General features: G+C 39.5%; 1 protein-coding gene across 3 annotated transcripts in view; it reads left to right on the top strand.

The window, feature by feature from the left end:
- The window catches only part of PTPRR (protein tyrosine phosphatase receptor type R), a 232,924-nt gene that overhangs the window by 201,074 nt on the left and 18,037 nt on the right, over window positions 1-13,813 (top strand). For all 3 annotated transcript variants that reach the window (XM_006732343.2, XM_081822060.1, XM_031027042.2), the window contains 3 exons: window positions 6,813-6,923; window positions 8,300-8,457; window positions 12,603-12,716. In XM_006732343.2, coding sequence (XP_006732406.1) covers window positions 6,813-6,923; window positions 8,300-8,457; window positions 12,603-12,716 — 383 coding nt within the window. The remainder of the gene's footprint in view (window positions 1-6,812; window positions 6,924-8,299; window positions 8,458-12,602; window positions 12,717-13,813) is intronic.

Here is a 13,813-nt window from a genome sequence, read left to right as displayed (position 1 = left end):
GAAATCCCAAGCAGAACAATTAATGCAAAATGTAATCCTGGATTGATAACGCTCAGTGGCACTTTACAGAAACAAAGGCAAAAGCTTTCTGGATGCATACACTCTCAGGATCTACATCACAGAATTTCAACAGAAAAAGCCCAGCCAAACATAAGCTCACAAGTCAAAGTTATGAGACAACACAAGTAAATAAGCAACGTAAGTAAAAATCAGAAGAAGCAACAAGCAGGTAAAGTAGACCCACAAGAAATGAAAATAATAGAAACTATAAATACAGGCTATTTTTTTTATAATTAAGCACACAAAATATAAGATTAAAAACTTGACAGGGGAAGAAGTTACTACCCAAGAAAACTAGGAAGATGTAAAAACAAACCAAAGAGTCCTAGAAATAAATGTTATGTAGATATTAAAATTTAAAAAGAACACTTCATTAGACAGGTGTGATAGCAGGGTAGACACAGCGGAATAAAAATAATGACTGGGTTACAAATAGAGCTAAGGAAATTACCCAGAAGATTGAAATGACCAAAAATATGAAAGAAAGTTAAGACCTAGTATGTAAATGTCCAATGTATATATAATGGATATTTTAGAAGAAGAAAAAAGAGAACATAAGAAAAGAAGTAATATGTGAGGAAATAGTGGCCAGGGATTTTCCAGAAGTGATAAAAGACACGAGCTGTCAGATTTGAGAAACACCATAAATCCTAGGCTAGTAAGTAAAAATAAATCCACAACTAGATACAACTATGAAACTAAAAAACACTGCAGAGATGATTTTAACAACAGAGTAACTAACAAATGGCTTCTCAGCAGCAGCCATAGAAGCCAAAAATCAGAAGAACAGTACCTAGCAAGGGAGGAAAGACAGTAATTGATGACCCAGAACGCATGCCACATTTAGCAACGTTTAGCAACATTGTTTCAATCTGAGTAGAATGCATTACTCATTAAATTAAAATTAAAAATTCCTTTCAGTCCAGACGCTCCATGATGTAAATATAATTCCATAGAGGAAACTTTGATGTTTTGCAGATCAAAATGATACTGAGAAGTCTGGCTCAAAAGAAATACGCAGTAAGCTTCACACTACCAGGAAAATGCTGTTTACCAAAAATGTGCCAACTTTCAATTGTGTTGAGCGTCATTGTTTGGAATAGACAAAAATCATTTCCTCCCAAAAAAATGAAGGTGGAGTTATCTTTAGAAATTCCCAGGCTTTATATTTTCATGAACCTTTCTACTTTCTAATAAATAAATGAATAATTGCCAAGCTCTTATTTAATAATCCCAGTATTCTCATATCACCAAGAGGGTTTTTCTCTTTGTTATCATTCATGTGTTCACTGGTGTGGCACTTTTAATTTCCTTCAAGAACTTCTGCCCTGAATTCACAACTTGGCACACTGGTGCAGCAGGCCTAGCTTTCGGCCTATCTCGACTTTGGACGTACCTTCCTCACGAAGCTTCATCATTCCTAGCTTTTGACTGAAAGCGAGAGACGCACGACCCTTCCTTTCACATGAACACCAAGAGGACATTGTAGGGTTATTAACTGGCCTCATTGCAATACTGTTGTGTCGCAGGGAATAGGGACGCCCCAGGAGAGGGAGAGGCACGGGAAATGGCCAGTCAGTGGGGCACTCAGAGCACACCCAAGTATCGATAGGCATAGTTCATGGAACCCCAAAACAATGACAATAGTAACACCACAGATCACACTGATCACAGATCACCATAAGAAATGTAATCATAATGAAAAAGTTTGAAATATGTGAGAATTACCAAAATGTGACATGGAGACATGAAGCGAGCAAAAACGGTTGGAAAAATGGTGCTAATAAACTCCAGGAAGGAGTCTCCAGGCAGGCTTGCCACAAACCTTCAATTTGTAGAAAATGCAGGATCTAAAAAGCACATGAAGTGAAGCTCAATAAAACAAGGTATGCCTGTACCAAGAATGAAAAAAACAAAAAACAAAAACCAAAAAAAACCCCCAAGCAAACCAAGTCTCAGGATCAGGTGTCTGTCCAAACAAGGTCAAGGAAGGTAATGTTGAAGGCCAGCCTGGCAGGTAGACAGGGGAGCCTGCTGACCAGTTTTCAGCTTTCCTGGAGGACCAGAATTAGCAATCATAATATCTAGAGAGGCAGCCTGGCCTAGCACTGCCTGGCAATGCTGGACAGCTAATCTCTCATTCCCATTTCCTATGCTTGTCCTGCCCAAGCAATTAAGGGTGGCCCGTAATTCAGAGGCTGACAGCTCTCGGGCAAAATTACTCACCTGTCCTTTCAAACATGTTTATATTCCAAATATAACTGCACCTTAACTTTTTACTTGCTAGGTTTTACTCAATTGTTGTAGCCTGCTTTACTTCTAACTATAGTTAGAAGCCCTCTTATTTGACACAGTTAGCCAAAAAAGTTAGTAGAAAAATCACAAAAACAACAACAACAGAACTCTAATGCTTTACTTTATCTTAAGGCATGTACATTTGCTCACACTAAAATTTGTTCATTTTTTCATAGGACTCAGTTTGTTTTGTTTTGTTAGTGTTGGTCCGAAGCTGGAGTTCTAGATCATATGGCTTATGTAAATCATGCCCTTTATACATCATCAAAATCTCCCATTTCAGTTTCTTTAAAATGAGAGAGAACACGGAAAAGTTTGTAAAGGAATTGTGCTTGCAGAATCCTCCATAGATTTTCAAACTTTGCACTGACTTTTATCATTGTCACCTGTACCTGATTTGACTACTGTTTTTTCTACTGAGTCCTTTTTTTTCCAATGAAAAACTTATTTAACTTGTACAGTTATTTCCTAGAACAATTCCCTTTTCCTCTGCACCTTCCTGTTTCATTAGTTTATGTAAAATTAAATTACCGAGCTTCACTAATGAGTTACAATTGCCATAAGAAGATTTGAATGTAAGTACCCCTTGGTGAACACGTGACAGCTCAGTCAATGGTAACAGAAGTACTGAGCTGAGTAGGAGGCGGCCCGAGAACATTGTGTTGCATGAGCACCAGCCTACTACACAGAGAGAAGGAAAGCCACTGGTTAATGCCGTGGCAAAGTAGGGTTGGTTAAGAGACAATGGATATCAAAGATAGAAAGTTAAATTTTTAAGATGATACTTGCTCTGAGAGTTTTAGTACCCAAGGGAATTTTCCCAGAGCCCCCTATCAGAATACCTGAACTTCAGTTTCCTCTGCTGTCAAATGATAAATAATAATAATAATAATAATAATACTTAACCCAGTGTACCTAATTCAAATGATTGTGGAAGGGATTAAGTGATATATTGGTGAAGGTACTTGTAATAATAAATTGCTGCACCTTTGTTGGTAATACTTAGTAGGAACACAGGAATGAAAGTAACTATAATAACTGTAGGCAATCTGACCCATCCTATACCTCTCATATGCTAATATAACCCAAATGAAACTGACCATCTTCTTTTTATTTATTTAGAGCCACTGTCTATGTGATGATATGTGTCTTCAGCTCAGAGAGCAAAATCTTTTTTTATTTTAAATGCATAGAATTCAAAAAGAAAGTAACTTAAAAATAGATTTTTTTTCCAGGCAACTAAACTACTAGCTAGACCTCCTTCCTCTCTATACACAAATAGCCCTAATGTGGTGGAAGTGAGAGGGAGGGTCAAAGAAAAAAAAAAAATAAAGGAGTTTGCATTGCTTTGCACTGCATTCTACTTTTACGATAAACCACTAATTATGAAGAATTTGTTGATGTCCAGAATCTTTACAGTCAGGGTTCACTAATTACTTGTTTGTACAAGAGACACATGAGCCTCTGAAAACCTCTTTTTTCCTCCAAGTTATGAATTTTTGGAATTAATAGATAATTTCACTGAAAGGATCAGCCCAGTTAGCAAAGAATAGTGATAATTTGGGGTTATATTCTGCGAGATAGCATGCTTTTTTGAATTACCTACAATTAGTGGGGTTTCACAATATTATCTGTAAGAGAGCATTTTCCTTCCTTGCATTTTCTGCCTTTCATATCATTGTTAGTGCCGCAATAAAGAAACCCTAAAAAGCTGTTCACAAAAATAATTTGAACATGAACTTGTGCTCTTTAAACAACTACATTTGCAGCTCTCCCCCACCTCACATTCAAAAGCACCCACATTTATCTGGTCTCTTTTTCTATGTGCTCCTAAAGGGGGAAAAATGTATTCAGTGTGTAAAAATAAGCTATTGTATCTCAGAAAGGAGATGGGATGCTAATTAAGGGTTGTTTGAATGAACAAGTCACATTGCATTGTCTACTGGGAGCTGACTGCCAATTGCATTTTTGGTAAAGAGTCAAGAAAAACATTCAAGAGGGCCCCGGCAAGCTTGAGAGAGAACCGAGCAGCGCTTCTATTTATCAAGTAGGTGCACAAGACTGTTCAAGTATTGTTAAGAGTCAGGGTGCAGGTTTTGAGCTCCTGCCTTGCAGCTTTTTCCTACCAGTTTCAAGAGCCACCTTCCCAAAGAGGGGCCTGCTGCTCAGGGCTCATCGTGGACAATGGGGCACGTATGCCAGACTGCTGGACCGCTGAATGCCTCTTTCTTTGTTCAATACCTTTTTCAAGATTCTTTGTCACTCTTCTTGGATTCATCCAGGAGGCATGGGTTTTACACAATAGCTCGGGTCTCACAGCAAAATAATTGATGCTTCATTGAAAGAAACCAGGCAGATTGGTTAGTATGATTCTCTTTAACAAACCTGGGAAATTTGAGACACTTGGCACTAGTAAATGAGGAGAAAAATAAATTGCTTTATTTTTAAAAGGTTTCTTTACTTAATGTTATGTCAGCCAGAGTATGCCTTTAGCCTGATTGCCGGCCGATCTTGGGTATGGGGTGGCATGTAAATAGAGGTGAAAATGATTTACTTTGTTTGGAAAAGGACCAGGACACAGAGGATGCAAATGTGTTTTTATTGTAATGGATGAAAGAAACAGTGATTCCATCCTGGCTCTAGCATGTGGAGTGGTTAGTACTTAGCATGATAGACTCCCTGAGGTGTGTTTCTGATACTTTACATGTCTTTTCCTTCAGTTCTGTACATCTGTGATTCTTTCTTTTGTTGCTCTTTTGAATCTGTAAGTTCTTAATTTTTTTCAAGTGTGGTCCTATGCCTTTGACCTGGGATGTAAAGAAACAAGTATCCTGAGGACTTAATGTCCTGACTGAAGGCAATTTCTCTATAAATGTGAAGGAATTTCTCTATAAATGTGCAAGTGTGTTTGCAAGAAAATGATAAGTTCTATTTAAACAGTATTTCTAAAGTTAACATTGCTTCTCTGGGCACTTGAAATAAAACATCACCTTTCACACTTTACTTTCTTAATCATTGAAATATGTGGTCAGAATTCATAGTTTTTTTGTAGCTGTTTAAAAGGCAAAATAATAAATAATATGAGCCTATATGTATGTTTGAATCTCGTTTTGTATTTTTCTTTTAATAATGTAGCTTGGATATAATAATTATACAATATTTAATTCATGATCTAATGTATAATGAAGTAATGACTGAATCATTTAGATCAAAAACCTGAAGTTGGAACAACAATAAGAAGAACAACGTGTTTTAAATGCTTACTGTATGTCTGGCTTTGTCCTAAGTGCCTTTCATGTAGTAAATGATGAGTAAACTGAGGCCACAGAGATTAAGTGTCTTTCTTACAGATCCTCAGCTAATTATAAGTGGCAAAACCAAAATTTGGACCTAGGTTCTATGGCTCCAAAACCTGCACCTTAACTACCATGTTATAATGCCATGGTTGCAATATAATTATTATTACTCTTATTAAACCCTTCAAAGAGGATCCGTTATAAAAATGTTTTTTTTTTTTAAAGATTTTTAGTTATTTAGGGGCACCTGGGTGGCTCAGTTGGTTAAGCAACTGCCTTCAGCTCAGGTCATGATCCCAGGGTCCTGGGATTGAGCCCCACATTGGGCTCCCTGCTCAACAGGGAGCCTGCTTCTCCCTCTCTCTCTGCTTCTCCCCCTGCTTGTGCTCTCTCTCTCTCTGTCAAATAAATAAATAGTTATTTATTTGAGAGAGGGAACAGCCTAGCAGGGAGCCCGGTGTGGGGCTCGATCCCAGGACCCTGGGATCGTGACCTGAGCCGAAGGCAAACGCTTAATGACTGAGCCACCCAGGTGTCCCTAAAAATGTTTTTTTTAATAATTTTGTTATACATTTATTTCAATCGACCCTATAGGTGAAAAGACCATCGGTCCTGGAAAATATATATTAGATATATTAATGATCATTACATCTTCTTTACATACTAGGGAACCTTCATTCAGTGGCATCTAACACAGTACAGATACTCTTATTAGATGCTTCAACTGGACGGAGCATGAAAATATGACTTGGCTCAATCATTGTGAAAAATCATTCCTTTTATTGTATCACATGATAAAGTCTAATACTTGGATTTTTTAATTTCTTAATGCTTAATTTTTCAATTTAGTTCTTAATTTCAGGTTTTGGGAAATCTTGCCCCCTTTTGGTATGGGATTAGTAAAAATCGTGTTTGACAGGCACGTGTAAAAACTGATACTTCATTTTTAAAATTTTATTGAGATATAATTCATATATCATAAAAGTCACTTGTTTAAAATGTACAATTCAGTGGTTTTAGTCCATTTTCAGCCTTGTAAAATCGATACCTGATATTTTTAGAATTAATTAAATAAAAACTCTTGAGATGCTTGAATGAAAAGTACTCCAAGGCCAGTGAAATCATTAATATCTGCTGTGTTCCTTTTTTCTCCCCTTCCAGAAATGTGTGCTATACTGGCCAGAAAAGAGAGGAATATATGGAAAAGTTGAGGTTCTGGTCATCAGTGTAAATGAATGTGACAACTACACTGTTCGAAACCTTGTCTTAAAGGTAAGATTATGTAGCTGGAGCTATCTACAAAGTAGAGGATATGACAGGATTACATTTCTCCTCTGAAAGTATTTATCCTAATAAGTATGGCAGATTCAATTTTTAAAAATAATGCCAAGATCAAAGAGAAATGATCATCATCTTCTCATGTATTTCTTTGTCATCAGCTACTCTTAGTATGTGGAATAATTAAATTAATGTAAGTAGGCATTAAGGAAATTCACTAAGTAGGATGTTGTGATCTTCTAATTTCTAGAAACAAAACAAAACAAAATCCCTGATTCAACCTTTCAAATGCCTTTAACTAAAGGTTTGTACTGGAGGCTTTACCATGATTTGGGGGGTGGGGGGCTTGTTGTTTTTTGTTTTTCTGTTTTCTTAACATGACTTTGGTCTAAGCAGCTTTTAGTAAGGCCTGGAAACTGTGAAAGAGAACATCTGTGCTTGTGGGTGGTTGTGGGAGGCAAGACAAGCCTGAAGTGTTGATGAGATCTTCCCAAACTTGGAGTTACAGTAATTTATGGGGACTTTCCCCAGACCAGATTGTGTCATACAAAAGTTATCTTATTGAAATTATGGGCAGCAGATGCTGAGGAACATTGCCATGGTTGTGTTTTTGCTTCTAGAGGACAATCATCTCAAAGAGTTCAGTCTTATCTAGAGCCTCACTGCTGGAACAGAAGCCTACAGAGAGTAGAGGCAGGGCTGCACTGGGGCTTTTAGAGGGAAATTTGAGATAGGAAGGCACCCTTTTCACCACATGCCCTCGAGGGTCTACTCCATGCCAGGCCCTCCCCTCCCCCACCCTGGGCACTGGCTTATGAGATGATGTGCATGGACCCTCACTCAAAGCTTGTCTAATTTAGTGACCCCTTGTAGCTCCTTTATTCCTGGGACTCCTTGCTGCTGCTAAAAACTGCAATTTAGGACGAATATAGAAAGTCAAATGTAGGGGCCAAGTACAAAATTAAGTGTTCCTATGTGGGCTAATATGTTTATCATCACTGTCAAGAATGTTCAAAGAGCAGGAAACACACCGTTCCAATTCCCTCTTGGCTTCCTTTGCGTCTGCCATTCTCTTTATTACAACAAATCGCACACATATAGATAGCATAGGTTTCATATGCCTTTTCGATTTTAAATATCTATTTCTCATTGAATAGAGGCAAGACTGTCAAACTGGGACATCAGCATATGTATAGTCATGTTTTCTCAAGGTAGAAGAGTACGCTTCAGCAATCTCCTAGATTTCTTTTTTCCATCCAGAAGTCAGTTGCCAGCAAGATGGGAGTGATAGAAGGCATTCAGTATTGTGGTTTGGATGACTTTTAGTTCCACAAGTAAATGAGGCATTTGGTGGCTCTTGCTATTTTCAGCAAGGAAGTCACACCCAACATGTGAAGCATTACTGGTACACCTCATGGCCTGATCACAAGACTCCAGACAGTGCTCAGCCTCTTCTACAGCTCATGCTGGATGTCGAAGAAGACAGACTTGCTTCCACAGGCCGGGGGCCTGTGGTTGTCCACTGCAGGTAAGGGATGAACTGTCCTTTCTGCCTAAGCAACTGTCCATCCCCCATAAAGTCATTGAATGGGTGGAAGTTGGGTGGTGCTTCCTGGTTGCAACTTTATTGGTAAATTCAGTATTTACTGAAATTGGCTAACTTCTTCATATTTGAGTTTTGACCGAGATGCCACGTTGCAGAAATGAAGTGGTATTATCAGGGCATTTCAGCAAACAACAATGACACAGTTGAGAGAACAGCACTTCTACATCAATGGCTCAGGGAACCGGAGACTTTATTCAGCCCTCGACCTTGAAACTTACATCGATTTGTTTAGTCTCATCAGGCTCATTGACGCTAGGAATGACACGTTTTTAAAAATTATCAATGGCTTTTTTATTGTTTCAAGATGGCACCTGAACCATACTTGAATGGTATCTTGATAACATGTATCTATCATTATGTCAAATGTGGTGAAAACCAGTCAGCTATTTTAAAAGTGATTTCATTAAAAAAACAGGTGGAAATAAATTTATGAAGGGGGAAGTGGGTAAGCGGTAGTTCGCCAAAAGGAGAACAAAGTGTTATTACCAGAACGTGGGGTTTTGGAGGCTAGGCAGACAAAAGCAACAGATGTCCTTGGTGGTTCCCTTCCCTAACATCTAGCTTAAAACTCTCCTCTCATAACTGATACCTCATTCCCCTTTTCCTTTTAGTGTACCCAAACGAAAGCAAATCGCTTTAAAGTTGTTTGTATAACCAGCCATTTATTCTTCGTACTTCGTCAAAAAATTTATGTTGCTTTGTTTAACCTCTTAAGCCTTGAAAGATAGCTTTTGATGATATTTTTAATAAATAAAATATAATTACTTTAAATTGTAACTTTAGCCTCCTTCTTCTATGAACCTTTGTGGTTTAATTAAAAGTGAAATTCATTATATACCTATGTATCCAAAGGAGTCATTATCCAGTTTCTAGCATTAGGCTTTATCCTAAACTTCACTTGGGGGTGAGGAAAGACAGCCTAATGGATCATGTTTTAGGTCTGGAACCGTCCTCCACCCAAAATCATAAAACACTCAGGATATCTAAAACGAACGAGCTGTTTCCCCTATAAAACCAGTTGCCCTGCTGATGACTATTTCTAAGAATAAGACCAGCTTTTTTCCAAGCACTCAACATCTAATGTTGACAGTTATCTTTGGCCCTTCTCTCAACTCCAGCCTCAGTATCTAATCAGTCACCAGATTGGCTTTCCCTTCAAAGCTTCTCCCATAATCATCACTTCCTGTCCAACCACCCAAGTTCAGGCCCTAATGACCTCATCCATGTATTTTAGAAGTAGTTGGCTAATTGCACAAACACACCCCACTTCCCTGTGCCCCACCCCCAGCTCAGCCTACCCCATCCACTTTTCTTGCACGATGTTCCTAAAATCCTCCTTCATCATATGGAATCCCCTCTCAGCACTTCTCAATGGCACCCCATTGCCTAGAGCAAAAGATCTTAACCCTGGGTCTATGGATAAACCACAGGGGTCATTGAACTCCTTGAAATTACTTTAACAAATTGGAGTACATAGACTTATGTGGGTTTTTCTGGGGAGTGAAAGTTCATAGTTTTTATCAAATTCTCAACAGCAACAACAACAAAAAGCAAACCACCACTGTTTTAGAGGACGAAGTCCAAACCTCTTAGCTTTCCATGTGAGATCCTTTATAGGCCCCATTGTGCCTACCCAATCTTATTTCCCACTATTTCTCTAGGATAAATTTCTCTTCAGGCCAAGCTAGTCTAGTCACTATTGCACATCATATATCCTGTTCTGCAACATTCTTTCTTTATACCATTCTCATACATGGAATATTCCCTCATTCATGATAACCCAAATGCCTGCCATTCGTAGGGTACAGTTCAAATCCTATCTCTCTAGTGAAACAAACTCTTTATAGACTCTTCAACTAAAAGGGACCCCCCTCCACCTCTGAATTCCTCTGCACTCCCATCCAATAAGAAACAAGTGCCAAGGGCACCCAGGTGGCTCAGATGGTTAAGCATCTGCTCAGGTCATGATCCTGGGACTGAGCCCCATGTCGGGCTCCCGGCTTGGTGGGGGTGTCTGCTTCTCCCTCTCCCTCTGCCTCTGCTTGTGCTCTCTCTGTCTCTCTGTCTCTCTCTCTCTCTCAAATGAACAAATAAAATCTTTTTAAAAAAAAAAAAGAAAAGAGGGGCGCCTGGTGGCTCGGTCGTTAAGCATCTGCCTTCGGCTCAGGTCATGATCTCGGGGTCCTGGGATCGAGCCCCGCATCGGGCTCCCTCCTCCGCAGGAAACCTGCTTCTCCCTCTCCCACTCCCCCTGCTTGTGTTCCCTCTCTCGCTGTGTCTCTCTGTGTCAAATAAATAAATAAAATCTTAAAAAAAAACAAAAAACAGAAAGAAAAAGAAAAGAAACAAGTGCCAAATATGAGAAACCTGTGCTATTTGAGTGCCCAGAGGGAACTATTAATTCAAACCATGAGGACGGAGGAGAGCCTCTCAGAACTGGAATAATGTTGAGCAGGGGCTTAAAAAATGACCAGTGTTTGTGGTTTTAAAGGCTGCGAAGGAGGGCATTTCTGACTGAAGGAATATCCTTAACACAGAAAAGAAAGTTGGAAAGTAAAAGCCATATTTTGCAGTGATTCATGTAGATGACAAAAATGGCACAAAGGATACAAGGAGGACAGTAACAAGACCGAAAGCTTGAAAGTTAGTCACATTCGTATTATGCAAGGCCAATGACGCCATGGTGGGGAGCTCAGACACTGCCCGTAACTACTGGGAGGCGTCTACAGTCTTTGAGTAGAGAGTAATATGATCAGATCCCAATTTTAGAAAGATGAACCTAGCAGCTGTGTGGATCGTGAATTAGTCCAGGAAGAGACTCAAGACTTGGCAACCATGATGAGATCATTGCTAACCATGAAGTGAGGAGATGTCAAAAACGTGAGCACAGTTTATAGAAAGGAAAGCATGGATCCCAGAAGCTTCGGTAGAGGTGGAAAATATAAGAATTGATAACAGATTGGATGTGGGAGGTGAGAGGGGGGAGATGTTGGAGATGGCTCCAAGATTTCTAGGCTGGAAAACTTGTGGCTAACTGGTAATGCCATTGAGGGAAAAGATAATTCTGGTTTAGATACATTGAATTTAGATACATTGAACTGAAGCCAGTGCAAAATAGTAACATCAAGAGTTCCAGCTAAGAGATAGAATGCTAATCTAGAGTTTAGGAGAAATTTCGGAAATTTAGATGTAAATTTGAGAGAAATTTGCATAAAGACTATTACTGGTTGAAATTGCTGAGGGGCGGGAGGAGAGGGAGAGGAAGGAGGGATGGGGAGAGAGAGTTAAAGGGCTTGTTAGGTTGATGATTTACCATCTAGGGCAGATGAATGGGCAAACCCTCCTGGATTGGATGGATGGTATTTCTATTCAACTATCACCTGGATATAAATGACTCAGATATTTGTGCCTCTGGCCACATCCTTCTCCCAAACCCGACTGAATCTTCAGTTATTCACTGGAATCTTCAGCATCAGTATATGCAACACCAACCTCCCCTGCACCCAAATCAGCCCTTCTTCTAGAATTGTCTCATGGGCACTACCTTTCCTCTGGTCCCCCAGATTCACATTTGTGGTGTATCTAAGTCTTTCTCCTCCTTTCTAGTGCCTATACCTTCCCTAAATTCAGGTCCTCATTATTCTTTGTAGAATAATTACAATGCCTTTTTCACTATTCTCCCTACTGCCTATAACTCAATGATGGAATGCAGTTCAAGCGCTGCTCTGGGCCAGATTTGTCACCTGGGCCTGAGAGCTTTGTCATTGTTGTTGCTAAGCCTGGCTTGCTGTTTCAGATTTAGACGTACCCTTTTAAAAGAATATCTTTTATCTTGAGGAGGTGTATGGGGGGATGGGTGAAATAGGTGATGGGGATTAAGGCGTGTACTTGTCATGATGAGCACTGGGTGTTGTATGGAATTGTTGAATCACTATATTGTACCGCTGAGATGAATATCATACTGGAATTAAAATTTTCAAAAACCAAAAAAAAAAAAAAAATAAAAGAATATATTTTATCTTTTCTACTTGTCCTCCACCTTTTTACTTTTCGTCTTTTCTTTTCAGTGCAGGGATCGGTAGAACGGGGTGTTTTATTGCTACATCCATTGGCTGTCAGCAGTTGAAAGAAGAAGGAGTTGTCGATGCCCTAAGCATTGTCTGCCAGCTTCGTGTAGACAGGTGGGTGTCTGGGAAGCAGAGATGCCACCTCAGAGCAGCATTTTCGGTCACGGCCTGGTCCAATCTTCCTGACTTGGTAAACACCACAGGCTCCAGAGTCTTAAATACCTCTAAAGATTTGTGTAAAATGCTTAAGTATATCTTACATTGAAAAAAGTGTTATTTGCAACAGTGACCATCAAGACTACAAAACCAGGGGCGCCTGGGTGGCTCCGTCAGTTAAGCGTCTGCCTTCGGCTCAGGTCATGGTCTCGGGGTCCTGGGATCGAGGCCCGCATCGGGCTCCCTGCTCGGCAGGAAGCCTGCTTCTCCCTCTCCCTCTGCCCTTCCCCCCAGCTCGTGGGCACATGCTCAATCTCTCTCTCGCAAATAAACAAAATCTTCAAAAAAAAAAAAGTGTACAAAACCAAAAGCTTATGCTTAATCCCTCCTCATCTCTAATATAGGTTATTTATGGTGTTGCTGTTCCCTCTTTGTCTTACACCCGTCTTCCTTTATATTTACTCTGAATTTTCATTTGACTTCACTGAATCATTCACTTTAGGATCTTGGTTGTTTAAAATGAGGCATATGTCACATACCAAGAGTCATCTTTTTTTAAATCTACTTTTTTTAATTGTGAAAAGATGCACATAACAAAATTTACCATCTTAACCATTTTTAACAGTACAGTTTAATGGTGTTAAGAATATTCATGTGTTGTGCAGCCAATCTCCAAAACTCCTTTCATCTGGCAAAATTCTGTTGCCTTTAAACAGCAACTTCCTATTCCCTCCGGCCCCCAGCCCCTAGGATTTTACTTCACATAATATCCTCAAGATTCATCCATGTTGTGGCATGTGTCAGAATTTCCTTACTTTTTTTTTTGAATTCTTTTTTATTATTATGTTATGTTAATCACCATACATCATTAGTTTTTGATGTAGTGTTCCATGATTCATTGTTTGTGTATAACACCCAGTGCTCCATTCAGTACGTGCCCTCTTTAATACCCATCACCAGGCTAACCCATCCCCCAACCCCCCTCCCCTCTAGAACCCTCAGTTTGTTTCTCAGAGTCCATAGCCTCTCATGGTTCGTCTCCCCCTCCAATTTCC

This window comes from Leptonychotes weddellii, chromosome 5 (assembly GCF_054177405.1).
Source record: "Leptonychotes weddellii isolate Sample4059 chromosome 5, ASM5417740v2, whole genome shotgun sequence".
NCBI classification, from domain to species: Eukaryota; Metazoa; Chordata; class Mammalia; order Carnivora; family Phocidae; genus Leptonychotes; species Leptonychotes weddellii.
This window is presented reverse-complemented; position numbering and strand designations above follow the sequence as displayed.